Genomic DNA, 14,346 nt, shown 5'->3' with positions numbered 1-14,346 from the left:
GTATGCAGTTATTCATGCAGGATCACACTGGAACACAAGTGAAGTTTTTAGATCATGAGACTATGAATGCAGTATGAACAAATGCAGAATGACACCATTGTGTTGTATGGAGACTCAAATACCATGAGGGGCATTGGTCCTCCATAGCGTAATTTTCCAAAATGCTGAACAACTCTTGGCAAAATTCCTAACACCATGAAATAAATTTTTTCTTGGATTGTTGTGGCAGTTAGTTGCATGGCTGAAAAATTCAATGTCTTAAAACCGTGAGGAAAATATCTTATGTTTACATGTAAAATTGAGTTACGTTCCAGGTTTAGGTGTTTATAAACAGGGTTTCCACATACATGCATGTCCAGTGGGATATTCCAAAGTGCTGTCAGACTTGGGAGAGTTCTTCGTTGTACAAGAAGTCTACCATCTTCATTCCCTCTCCACAGAATGCTATTATAGTAACACTCTTCAATCACTGTGATAGTCAAATGTCCTCCCTCAATTTCTAGGATGCCTCTTTTTTTGTGATCTGTGTAATTTGGTTAAATATCTTTCCAGACAAATACTGATTTGTGAATTAATGAAATAGCAGTATTTTCGGAGCACCTAACCTATTTCTGAGTGATACAGTTGCCATTTTTACAAGACTAAATGAAATTACCATTTCAGACCTGCCAGATTGTCTAGCCCAATCTTTTAAAATTCTGTGATTATCACTGCAATTATAGTCTATTTTCACCACTTGAATGGCATGATCTCTATAAAAGGGTGGTGATAACACTCATCTATTCTCCTTCCCCTCACGTAGCTATATCAATCGCCCTCTAACCAGTTGTTGATAAATGCAATTGAATTTTATGTAAAAATTATAAGAGATATTATTGTAGCTGTCCAAGACATTTAAAATGCTAAATGCAACTTACGTGGAGGCTATAAGAGAAATATGAACCCATTTATTGAAGAGATTAGCTAATTTAGTAAAACAACACAGATATACCTGCATACAGGGATAAATCCCTATTGTCTAAATTATTGAGATAAAATAATGTTTTATATTGAAAAACTTTCAGACAAGTAGGTAAGTAAAATGCAGCAGTCTATTTGTCATCTGGGCATTTGACAAAATCTTTCATTATATTCTTGTGAATAAATTGGAGAAATACTGGCTAGATGCAAGATAAATTGGATGGCTTAGAAGCCACTTCATGATTTTACGCAAAGGATGTCGATTAATAGACCAGTGTCAGGTGGTGATGGAAGATCTCTGGTGCTATGTCACAAGCTTCTGTTCTCAACCCTGACACACTGGATGTTTTTGACGGAACATGAGTAGAACTACAGAGAGGAGGCCCATCAAACTTATGGGTGATAAAAAGCAGGGAGGGCAGGAGTATTTTGGGTGACAGAAGCCAAATGGGTGTCTGGACAGGATGAGTTTTGAGGCACTTTTGGTACTTGATGTCTGAAGACCAGGATCAAACTTATAGGCAGTCTGAACATTTGCCAAAATAACAGGTTAATTTTGACAGAAGTTATTATTTGTATGCTGTCTATTTCTTTAATACACCTAAAAAGTATTGAAATAACATTTTTTGCAGACACTCATTTTGAAAATTCAGAAAAAAAAAATTGTTAACTCTCGTGGAAGCGTAACAGAAACTCAGTCATTGACAGCTAAATACAATGTGTTGCCCAGTAAAATCGTCCACCCCTTCACTTTCATGGCTAATATAAAATTTCATGAAAGAAACAAATTCCAAAGATTGAATATCTGCACATTTACAAAGCAAAACACAATTTTGGGCATAGAATTGTTCATTCTCGTTTTTAAACATCTTGGTTATAACTGAATAATAGTTTTTTATAACAAAGATAATATTTTCAAATTATTATGAGGTTCAACTGAAATAATTTATGTGAAAGCAATGTTTAAACTTTAAAATTCTATATAAATATAAATTATTATTCAATAAATTCACATCAAGAAAATTTTAAGTTTTTTAAGAACAAGGGCCTATGACCTTATTTTTAGAAGCTGTATACCTTATCGATAGTAGGTTTATTGATTTTAATTAAATTTATTGAGTATCTATTAAATTGCCAGGAACTGTGGTGTGAATCTTTACCCTGAAATAATTTACAGTAAGTTGCGGTTGATGAATGGTGATGATGATGATGAATATCCAGACTATAGTAAGTGGTATATTCATAAGTCAGAGGATTCTTAAAACCAGATGCACCCTCAGATTCATTCCTTTCATGTTGTACTTCTAATTGAAAAAAATAAATCCTAAATTTATGACTGTTCTTTATAAATTTTAATTGATCTTATAAGAGGCCATCAATACATTTCAAAGTATCTAGGTCTTTTAAATGCAATTTTTCACCCTGGTAATTAAAAGTACGAAAGCAAGAAACTTTAAATCTTTATTTTGTTAAGTTTTAATTAGCTCAAGCTACTTGTAATCCCACATCTTGTCTTGTAAATCATATCTGAGCCATTAAAATAGGTTTACAATTAGAAGGGCAATTCTTTTAGAATCTACTTAAACTAAGTCACTTTGAGAAATTAATTCATTGTTCAGCTGGTTTTATTAAAATGTATTTATTATTTCACTGTAAAATGTCTAGTAAAGCAATGTATGAAGTATTTTATTTTCATGTTAGAAATTTTATGTAAAACATATCCCAAAATACATAGACATTCAGATAATCTCTGTATCATTAACCAACATTTATTAGCTTATCATTTAGAGAAGGCCAAAATTGTATGTACTATGACTTTGTATAATTTCATAAGAATTAAAATATTTGATTAATGCTTGTAATGCCTTCTTTCTAAATCAAATCCTCAAGCTTGCCTCGAGTTCAAAGTTCAGTATTTATTGTAATACATCTCGTAGATGACAGATGAAGATGATAAGCAAAGGAATAATAATTTCTTTTATCTTTTCACACATATATACACACATACCCCATAATCCTAATTCATATAATAGTAACAGAAAACAAAGGGCTTTTGAGAATAGTGACATATTAATGTCCATTATATTTACTTCACAGGGAGACTGGCAAGTCTACCTTGAGAGGTAATGTCTTATAGTACAGTGGACTATATTATTTCAAGATTTGTCAAGTTATTGTTTCAAGATTTTGGCAACTCACCCAGCCTCCCTGAAAGTCAAGTTCCTCATCTATAAACTGTTCATGCTAATTACAACCTGCCTCATTAGCCTCATCAAGCTATTTGAAATATGAAAGGAGATGATATCTGCGGATCCTGTCAAAGGAGCTTGAAAACTGCAGAACATTATTTTAGTGTAAAATGCTAGAACAATAAATGTTGACTATAAAATGGCTTTTTCTTAACTTTTATTTTAAGTTCAGGAGTACATGTGCAGGTTTGTTATATAGGTAAACTCATATCATGGGGGTTTGTTGTACCGATTATTTTGTTACCCAGGTATTAAGCGTAGTACACATTAGATATTTTTCTTGATCCTCTCCCTCCTCCCACCCTCCCCACTCCGGTAGGCTTCCATGTCTGTTGTTCCTCTCTGTGTCCATGTATTCTCATCATTTAACTCCCACTAATAAGTGAGAACATGCAGTATTTGGTTTTCTGTTCCTACATTGGTTTGCTAAGGACAATGGCCTGTAGCTCCATCCATGATCTCTGAAGAATCTCCACACCGGTTTTCACAATGACTGAAATAACATACACTATAACCAACAGTTTATAAGCAATCCTTTTTCTCCAGAACCTCACCAGAACCTGTTATTTTTGACTTTTTAGTAATAGCCATTCTGACTGGTATGTGATGGTATCTCCTGTGGTTTTGATTTGCATTTCTCCAATGATCAGTGATGTTGAGCTTTTTTTTCATATGCTTGTTGGTCGCATGTATGTTTTCTTTTAAAAAATGTCTGTTCATGTCCTTTGCTAAAAGGGCCCTTTCAAATGTGTATTATTAACCACAAGAGAGTACTGAGTAAGAGACTAGGTAATAAAAGTCACAAATATTTCGATATCATAATTCAGTATTTAGATCAGCGGTTATGAAATTGTTCGTATTTCCAAATTCCACTGACAGGACTCTAAGTTTATTTCATCTGTTGATATGTTTTTAGCCACTTCTTTCTTTTAAAGTGAATCTGTAGTGTGTTTGCCGTTTGATATTAGAAAACTGAACCTGCCTGCTTTGCTGTCTTCTGAATATTATGTATCAACAACTAACAAGCTACAGTTAGTTGTTTTGTTCTGTTTTTCTCCAAGTTATTGTGGATGAGGATATATATAACTGCACAGTCTTATCAGGTTTGTAAGAGATGATCTTAGGCTCATCTTTTAAATTGGTTTTTATACTATTTTAAACAAATCCTTTTAGGAGAGAAGAAAAGCTACTTAGTCTATCAACATTAGGAAATATATCTTTAAAGAGATTATCACTGCAAGTAACCAAAACCAACTTAAAAATTCACATTATACAAATCAGTGAGAATTTATTTAGAACAGAAATGTGTCCAACTATAGGTCAACACAAATTTTAAGTGTGTAATTATCTGGGAAGTAGTGTTAACTGCATTTTTTTCTAAAGATCCCTTACAGTTGTATAAATGCCCAAAAGGATATTTTGAGTCTCTGTATATTAACCAAACTAAATCTAATTCATTACTCCCAACATTATATTTCAATCTCTCCAAATAGTACCTTTTGGTATTGTATCAGCAGAAAAATATAAAATACAGATCTTAAAGAGTATTAATCTCTTTAAAAATTCAAGAAAGAAAAAATATATGTGTGTATAGAGATGTGTATTTCATCTGCTCATAACACTGTGTACATTTCTTTATCAACTAGTTTTTTTCAGTGATTTATGAGTTGAAATACAAATCAAATGAAACGAGTAATGCAAAGTAAAGTAGAAAACACATTTTCTACTGCTGTCTCCTAATGCAAGTCTTTTCAGGAAAGTACTAATGGTTTTAGGGAAAGTGTATAACTATGGTTGTTTCCCTAATGATAAATTTGCAAATCTCTATTTTAAAAACATTCATAAGGTTAAAAAAATGAGAGATGAAATGTGTCTTTCAAAGTTCCTTACATGATTGATAATGCCTATACTCTCTTACTATCTAAAGTCTAGGTGATATGTATATTTTTTTAAAAAAATAAAATGTCTGTATCAGTGAAGGAAGTTTACACAGATAGCTTCAAAGCTGTGGTTTATCTTTGGAGGATTAATCTATTTCTCATGCCAGTGTGTCGCTACTGCACATGTTAAAAAGTCATCCTGTGGTGTCTGGGGTGACGAAAGATGGGAATGAGTTTTCTGAGAACTAATCAGCAATACTTTGGGAACATTTAGGTCATGGTTTCCAATTAACTCTGGAGAGTTTGAGTAATTTAGTACCAGACCTCAAGAGAGAGGGGATGAAAACCTCGTTAATTCATATGTTGGTGAACGGCAAACCAGCAAATTTGCATTAAAAATGGATTTTTAATTTAAAGCAAAGACCAGCTAGATCTTTTCTGCAATAGTTTGGGTAGGAGAATATCTTTGTATGTATGTGGTGTTCCCTTAGGTGTAGGTATTTGTATGTTTCAACGACCCTGCATATGGCAATAACAGAAAATTAAATTTGTGCTCTAAAATGAAGACCAGGATTCAGTGACATAATCTTCCTTGTGCCTTTCTTTCTTTTAGTACAATGAATATATCAGAGAGGAGTGTATTCCAATATCTGTCTTCAGAGTTACAAAAACTTCTTTTCTAGAATGCAAGACTTGGGCTATACCCCCAGCTCTGCCACTTAACTTGTATACAACCTTGGGAACATCATTACAATTCTCTCAGAATCAATCTCTCCAGCCCTAAAATGAAACCAGCAAAAGCCTGTACTGTGTATCTGAAAGGTTTTTTATTTTTATGAAAATTAGTTAGGCAAACTTTTATTGAGCATCCATCACTCTATTTTGAGATAAAGCCTTGCTGGATGATCTCCACCTCTTTTGATAGAAAGAGTAAAACATGTTTAAAATTGAGATAGAAGTTTATGAATGCAGATTGATAAATGTTACATTTGAGCTACTGGTAAGGACTCCAGATGGTTTATAGCCTTAATTACATTGTAACTCTAGTTAAATGTTTATCTATCTGTACCCTCTATTAAACTTGAATATGTTAAATACCAAAGTCCATATATTATTGGATTTTCTGTCACCATCATCAGGCATAGATCCTGGTACACAATAGGTATGGAATGGATGCACGGATGAATTATTGAATTAGATGTTGGTAGGCATGTGGAAATAAGAATGAGGTTCGGAATTAAAGATAACCTGTGTCGAGTGTAAAGCCATTGGCAGAGAATGAAATATCCAGCTGAGTATACAAAGAAAAAGAAGGTAGGTAGAAAAATGGAAAATATCTTATGAAGTGATGATAGAATCACTCTGAATATGTTTGAAAACATATAAAGAGTTATGTGGATGTTAGCTTTAAAAATTATCTTCCATGCTGTACATTAGATCTGTCATTCCCCATGCTGTGGATGAAAAGCAAGCATCAGAAGTTAAATTAAAATGATGTCATATATTCCTCACTTTACAGTTTCATAACAGAGGAGAAAAGAGAAACATTCTCTCATTGCCACCACCCTTCTCCAGTCATATTTCTAGGTAGATGTTGCCCCAAAACAGATAAAACCACAGAGTTGGTTTTGCTAGGAATGAACTACTAGTCCAGGCAATGTTGACAGCTTTTGCTTAGATTCATGCTTCTCATTAGTGCACGTTACTAATAGAATTGCTAGAGATTAAAAGGAATCCTTTCTACAAAGTGCTGTATATTCATAGGTGACAAAATTCTAGCTTCCCCTCGCAAATACAATATAAAGTTATGTTTTAAAATCAAAATGCAATTTACTAGCAAACTAGTAGGAACTGTTATGGTTACAGGAGATTTGAATTTCAGATTAACTCTGGTTCTATGAGTAGTGGTTGATATGGCAAGAATCATTTTGATCTTACATCCAGGTGCTACTAAGGTCTCTCTGACCTATATCCCACCAAAAAAAGGAACAAAATAATGGTCCTTTAATCTTTCTCCTAAAATATCGTAGGAAATGATAGTGGCTAAATTGCAAATAAACTAGGAAGGAAAGATTCAGAGTAGTTTATGTGATTACTCTATAACAATGCCAGGGCATGGTGAAAGTGTTATCTAGCAGAAGACTGAGTTCTTTGAATGTTCCTAATTTATCACATTTTAAAAATAACCTGGGCAAAATAACCTTTCGTATCAGATTGAGCCTTTTTCTAAAAATACTCAATATGTTTCTGTAATTATACCTACACACTTACAATCCCACAATATAATGCACCGATAAAGTATTTTTCATCCATATATCTAATAGTAGAATAGTGTCTATACAATAATTAAGCTCTTTAGGCTTACCCTGGAAAGCAACAAGTTTCCCTTCCTTTTTCCTTTTTATGTATTATGTTGGCCATAAGAAATTGATGATATTCAACTCAATGGAGTCTTAGAGATTTATTCAGAAATACCATGGTGTGTGTGTGTGGCAGGAGTAGGGTTCTAATGACAGGTCAGAACATACTTATCTGATTTCTTCATTGATAATCAGGTCTTAAAAAGAAAATGGATGTGCTGAAAACATGCCTTCTGTGATTCTTTACCTTCCTGTGCAGTTGTCTCTGGATAAACACTTTCTTTGGCAGGTATAGGGTTGCACTAAGCTTTATAGTTCCAACACTCTGCCCCTTCAGTAGATTCTTGCTTGTAACTGATGATAATGCGAACCTGTATTATCTATAGGTCTCCTTAAAGGGCAACCAAAAGTTCAGTAGCAATTCAGGCACAATTACTGCGTGTGAGAATCCTCCATCTTGTTCCCTTTGGAGACCACATATATTTCTTAGGCAAGTATATTTTTAAAATCCTTGTTCAGCATGACAATTCAGGAGGTCAAGTTCTCCCAGAAAGCAGATTCTGAGAAAGTGATTAGCATGAAGGAATTTTATTGGAGAGTGCTCTCAGGATTAACACCTGTGAGGGGAGGAAAGGAAAGGGAGCAGGATTGGGCAGAAGGAGAAGCTGGGCTACCATACAGTCACAACTACAACACAATCAACCCTCCGCCTCTCCTTCCTAGCCTTCCCCAGGAGGATCTCTGAAGTCTGAAGGTAGAATAGCCCTTCAGAATTGTCCTGAGTTGCAGCAAGTGACCCAGGATTTTATACCCCACAACTCTCCCATCAACCAATACATGCAGCCCGTCTCGGGGACATAGTGGGTAACTTTGGGCTAGGCACCTCTCTTTAGCTGAGGCCAACTCTCAAATAGGGATAACAGCTGAGGACTGTCAGCCAGTAGCACTACCAGCAGCTGGGGTCAGAAGTATTTCAGTACTGAAAAGGGGTCTGGGCAGCCCAGCTTAGCATCTACTATGCCAGTCGTTCTCAAATCTGGTCCCTGGCAACTGTGATTCTCAAGCTTTAGCATATATTGGAAGGCTTGTTAAAACACAGCTTGCCGGATTTTACCCACAGAGTCTCTGATTCAGTAGAGCTAGGCTGAGGCCTGGGAATTTGCATTTCTAATAACTTCTCAGACGTTGCTGGTGCTGCTGGTCCGTGGACTATGAGAACACTGTTTCACGCTGCCCTTATTTACATACTGAGAACGGTACACAGTGCTCTTATGAATAGAATGAAAACCTTTTGAAATCACATTATTCCTTACTCCATCAAATTCTCAGCTATTTTTGTGCACCGTAAAGCTGGAATAGCTGATTATAAAACTTTGTTATGTAAAAAAAGTACTTAACCAATACAGTAGATTCTGTTTGCAAAGCATTATTACAGTTTCTAATATCTGGTCATTGTTACTTGTAAAATTCAGCCAAATTTTCTCCAGGGCCTGTAGTTTGATAACTTGGACAAAGGAATTTTTTAAAAATCTAATTCAAGAACTTTGGTTTTTTTTCTAAACATATCTTTTTTTTTTCTTTCTGATTCTTATTTTTACATTTTATTTATCATATAAGCCACTTAAACCCATATGGTTCAGGAAAATTTAAAACTACATGATACATTTAGAGCATGTTGAATGCACAGATATGGAAATTAAGTATTCTTGACTCATTCTAGACTAGACCTGGCACAATTAAGATTTAGGAATTCAACGTACACACACATAGATTCCGAGAGAAATGTTGAAGCCGTAAAACCCCCACACAAGCAGGAAACAACAGTCTTACCTATTATTCAAGAGGCACGTAAAGGAGCTCATTTCAGGAGATTTTCTGCTGTTACTGCCATCGAATTTTTAACGTATTTTCCAAATTAGAAAATATTCAGCCTGATGTTGTCAATATTTCAGACAACAAGGGTATCATTTAGGAAAATGGTTCCTTACTGTCCTGAAAGAGTTACTGTTCTTCCCTAAGGGCCCAATTTACAAAGCAGCAAACTTGCTGGTAGGATTTGGCTGAAAATCGCATTGTCTCGGTAGAACTCTTTCATCTGATTTATGTGCATTGCATTTTGCAAATAACTCTTGGAAAGTTATTTACTAGTTACTTTCTCTGGAAGCAGAGGGTAAGCGGCATTTCTAGTTTAAGGATAGAGGAGCTAAGATGCATCAAGCGCAGCTCATCATGAAGCTGATGCTGATAAAATGCACAATATTACACTCTCTAAGTTTCATTCTGCCATGGGAGAATTTCATATTTTTAAATTTTGTTTGAAATTGGACTACATTAGAAAATATGTCAAATGTCTAACCCTGCATTTATATTCTGGAATGTGACAGCTTATTTCTGTTCCAAATTTTGCACTGGAGATGGAGTAAGTCTTAATGCAAACCGCATGAAACTGCCACTTTTATAGGTCAGACCCAGTCAATTGTCAGCAGTTACACATGGTTCAAACTGTAAGGTGCATGCCCAATTGTAGCATTGAGATTCTTGGAGTTGTTGCAGTGGTTCTGAATTTTTCAACCATAATACATAAAAAGATAAATGACTCTTTTGATATTTCTCCTTGCGTTGATAGTTTGCCTGAAAACTAGATAAGCAGGGAGCCGGCAGTCCACGTTAGCCCTTGAACTACATGAGGTTTAACTTATTTGCCCAACCAGAACCCTACACTACCTTTTAGCTGTGCAGTATTACAGTTTATTTAGGAGTTGATAAATAGCTTAGTGCAATGCTTACTTTTTTCCAGTAGCTGCATCCTCATAAACCTATTCTACCCTCCACCAGTTAATGCAGACAGAAGATTTTTATCCAGTATGAGCACTGAAACTCCACTGTGGAAGACTGTGTGCTCAGCAAAAACCTCACCCATGATGAATAAACAGCTCTTCCGGGGGCTTTGCTGCCGCTGGCTCGGCAGGAGTTGTTTATTGCCTGGTTTGCACATCCCATGATAAAGTTGCTGCTGAAATAAATTGCAGTTTTGCATAATTATTGACAATCACATCTTAACAAGCAATGTGTATCATATTCAAGTGTTCAATTTTTTAAAATCCATTTTTAGCTTATGTTTAATCCCAGAAAGTGTTTGTGTAGTAATAGAAGGCAAATAAGACATTTAAATAGAGTACTAATTTCCTCATTGCAGACAAAGTTTACCTGAATCTTTTTCTGTAGGACTGTTACTGCCTAAGGCAATTTTCCTTTCTAAGCTATTATTATATAGATATTTCCTGCGGGCATATGTGTGTGTATCCACAATACATGCATTTTATATATATATATATATATATGATCAAAAATATGAATACATTTTTAGAGTTTTTGTCATGAAAGAGTTTGTTTCATCCTTTTAAAATATTACAGGAATGGGGAAATGGGATATGGGTAGAAGGAACTAACGTTTTTGAGTAACTGTAATGTTTAACTGTATAACATGTGGGGCACTCAACTTCACAGGAATTTTTTATTTTAATTCTCATCACAGCAATAGATATTGCAGATGAGAAACTGAGAATCAGAGAGGTAACGTGCCATATCACGTAACTGGTAAGGAACACTGGGAATTGAACTCAGATCTGCCTAGTTTTTAAGACTCTACTCTTTTTCATTACACATAACATTTTCATTTTGGAAAATGTTCTCAGTTGTATGATCAAGTAATTAAATATGAAACTAACACAATAATGATAACTGATGTCATGCAAAATGATAGTTTGCACAAAATGATAGTTTCTATGAAATGTTATTTCTTCACTTGTTAAGTCTTTCTTCCTTTGCCCTCTAATCCCCTTCTTTTTGTCTTTTCCTCTAGTCTTTTCCTTTTGCCTCTGGGTTTGTATTTTCTTGACTTTTCTCCTTGCATATCAAATCCTTGTTTTCTGCCTCAGAGTGGCATCAAAGACAAGCATGGTACAGGGATTTTAGGGTTTTAACTATAAAAGTTAGTCTCAAATTTGGCAGTATATTAAAAATAAGCTTTCAAAATTGACCAACAAAAACTACAAAATTGAAAAAAGATACTTTGAACTTTCAAATGTTCAAATATATGTATATATATTTCACATACATATGAAACCTCCTCTGTGGAGAGGGGTTTATAGAAATCTGTAATTGTCATTCTTGCATGCCTTCCCTCATACAAACGCCTTTAAGTTAAATAAAAATGAAAGTAAATAGACTGCACAATATTATAGTTGTTGCTTAAAGGAAGAGCTGTAGCAACAACTCACCCCATTGTTGGTATATTACAATTTAGTTCCTCCATCTTTCTCTTTTTATGGAGTTCACTAGGTGCACCATTCTGATATTTAATAATTGCATCTGAACATTTGGTCCTTTGCAGGGTGAGTGAGCGAGAGGCTGCTTTGGAAGAAACTCACAGATTACTGCAACAGTTCCCCCTGGACCTGGAAAAGTTTCTTGCCTGGCTTACAGAAGCTGAAACAACTGCCAATGTCCTACAGGATGCTACCCGTAAGGAAAGGCTCCTAGAAGACTCCAAGGGAGTAAAAGAGCTGATGAAACAATGGCAAGTAAGTCAGGCATTTCCGCTTTAGCACTCTTGTGGATCCAACTGAACAATTCTCAGCATTTGTTCTTGTAACTGACGAGCCAGGGACAAAACAAAATAGTTGCTTTTACACAGCCTGATGTATTTCGGCATTTGGACCAGGAGGAGAGAGGCAGAGGGAGAAGGAAACATCATTTATAATTCCACTTAACACCCTCCTCTTAGAAAAAGTACATGCTCTGACCAGGAAAACATTTGCATATAAAACCAGAGCTTCGGTCAAGGAGAAACTTTGCTCAGAGAAATAACTTAGGGATTGGTTTATTAAATTTTAAAAGTTGACATTTTTGAGTGTTTATTTAATATTTTACAGGGAAAGCATCTGTATGAATTGTCTGTTTTATTTAGCGTTGCTAACTGAATCAGTTTCCCTTCATTACTTTCAAATATGTTTTGAAATGTTAATCTGGCATTTTGTAGCTTTCTTCCTAACATGATCTGTGAAAATAAGAATGAGATGGCTAAATTTGTCATAGCTAATGATCAAACAATTTTCAGACAATTGTTTTTCCTAGAAACAAAAATTATTTCCATAAAGTTCCATATGCATAAACAGTGAAAACAGAATGTGGGGTAGTTTTGTTTAAATGAAGTCTTGGTGAGAATCGTATTCTGTAGTACAAGGAGGCTCTTAAAGTTTATTCTCAATACCTGATATAATTTTCCTGAACTATTATGGAGTTTTGTTATGTATAGTTGGTTTTTCTGACTTGATATAATAACTTTACTAGTCTCTCAAATACAATTTGGATATAAATCATTATAATAAGATGATTGATTTTTTAGACTAACTTTATTTTTTGATATTTTTAAACTATTATGAAAAACATGATGGTATATTCTAGTTTGAATAATTCCAGAACCAAATCACAATAAGCAGAAGTTCTTCTCCTCTCTTCCTCCTATCGTTCTCCTTCTCCTGTTTTTCTTTTTTGATAAGATAGTTGATCTACTTTGCTGCTCTGGTGCATAAAGTAGGTAACACTGGCAATTTATGGCTCCTGAATTTATCATTCTTGCTTCATCATCCTGCTTTGATCCCACTTTCTCCTCCAAAATGCATGTTGAGTTAGTTTGATCATCTGGAGGTAATTTGTTTGGAACAATATCAGACTTTATAGATATCTCCCATGGCTTGTGATAGAATATAAGGGCAATGCAAATGTAGAGTTTTTTGCTCACTCTTCGATGTATAGTTAGACAATGTACTGCTGTAATATATTTGGCTTAGGCTATTTCATAAATAAAATTTTATTGTAAAATATTATAAATGCTGATAAAGCCACTCCAGAATTTTAATAGATATGTGGGTTTCCCGGCCAGATGCGGTGGCTCACGCCTGTAATCCCAGCACTTTGGGAGGCCGAGGTGGGTGGATCACCTGAAGTCAGGAGTTCGAGACCAGCCTGGCCAACATGGTGAAACCCCATCTCTGCTAAAAATACAAAAATTAGCTGGGTATGGTGACCTGCGCCAGTAATCCTAGCTACTTGGGAGGCTGAGGTGGGAGAATCGATTGAACCCAGGAGGCAGAGGTTGCAGTGAGCCGAGATGGCACCACTGCACTCCAGCCTAGGTGACAGAGTGAGACTCCATCTCGAAATAAATAAACAAATAAATAAAAATACATGGGTTTACATTTTACTCATCAGCTATGGTAGGTAAATAATAAGCTTTGATTAAGTCTATTTTAGTCTCTTTTTAGCAGATTACTTTGAAAAATAAAGAATAACCCAACGACTAAAAAATCATTTTATGTCAGGGATTTAATAAAACATATCTTTAAACAGTGAATAATTCTAGTTGAGGGCAAAAATATGTCTATTTTCTACTATACAATTTGTATTTATATCTGCTGTATTATATAATGAAAATTTATCTCTATTTCTAATCTTGAGAAACTGCAAGCTTCTGAATCATTAAAGGGAAGATTCACCATGTGTCCTAACTATATTTACTATGGAAGCATGGAAAATAAATATTTTATGTTTAGATTTCTGATCTCTCTTTCAAAAGCAGTTGGAAATTATGCTGAGAAAATGTCTTAGCTTATCCCATGTTACTCAAGAAAATGTATTTATTCGTTTTTGTCCAGTGGCTTAACCAAACCAAAGTTTATTTGTTGCTCACATAAAGTCCAGTGTCGATCAGGCTACTCTTTTCCATCTTTGAGCTGGGGCACATATTACACATAACTTTCAGTATACCCGAGGTAGAAAAAGAGAGAGCTTGGGAATAAGGCAGGGACTTTTTACTGTCTCAACCCCAAAGTGATA

General features: G+C 34.9%; 1 protein-coding gene across 4 annotated transcripts in view; it reads left to right on the top strand.

Annotated features, from left to right (window-relative positions):
• DMD (dystrophin) overlaps positions 1–14,346 on the top strand; it is a 2,105,574-nt gene that overhangs the window by 1,590,498 nt on the left and 500,730 nt on the right. For all 4 annotated transcript variants that reach the window (XM_054470954.2, XM_063660502.1, XM_054470953.2 and 1 more), the window contains exon 55: positions 11,843–12,032. In XM_054470954.2, coding sequence (XP_054326929.1) covers positions 11,843–12,032 — 190 coding nt within the window. The remainder of the gene's footprint in view (positions 1–11,842; positions 12,033–14,346) is intronic.

Source organism: Pongo pygmaeus, chromosome X, assembly GCF_028885625.2.
Source record: "Pongo pygmaeus isolate AG05252 chromosome X, NHGRI_mPonPyg2-v2.0_pri, whole genome shotgun sequence".
Taxonomy (NCBI): domain Eukaryota; kingdom Metazoa; phylum Chordata; class Mammalia; order Primates; family Hominidae; genus Pongo; species Pongo pygmaeus.
The sequence above is the reverse complement of the archived record's forward strand: the minus strand, read 5'-3'. Positions and strand labels throughout refer to the sequence as shown.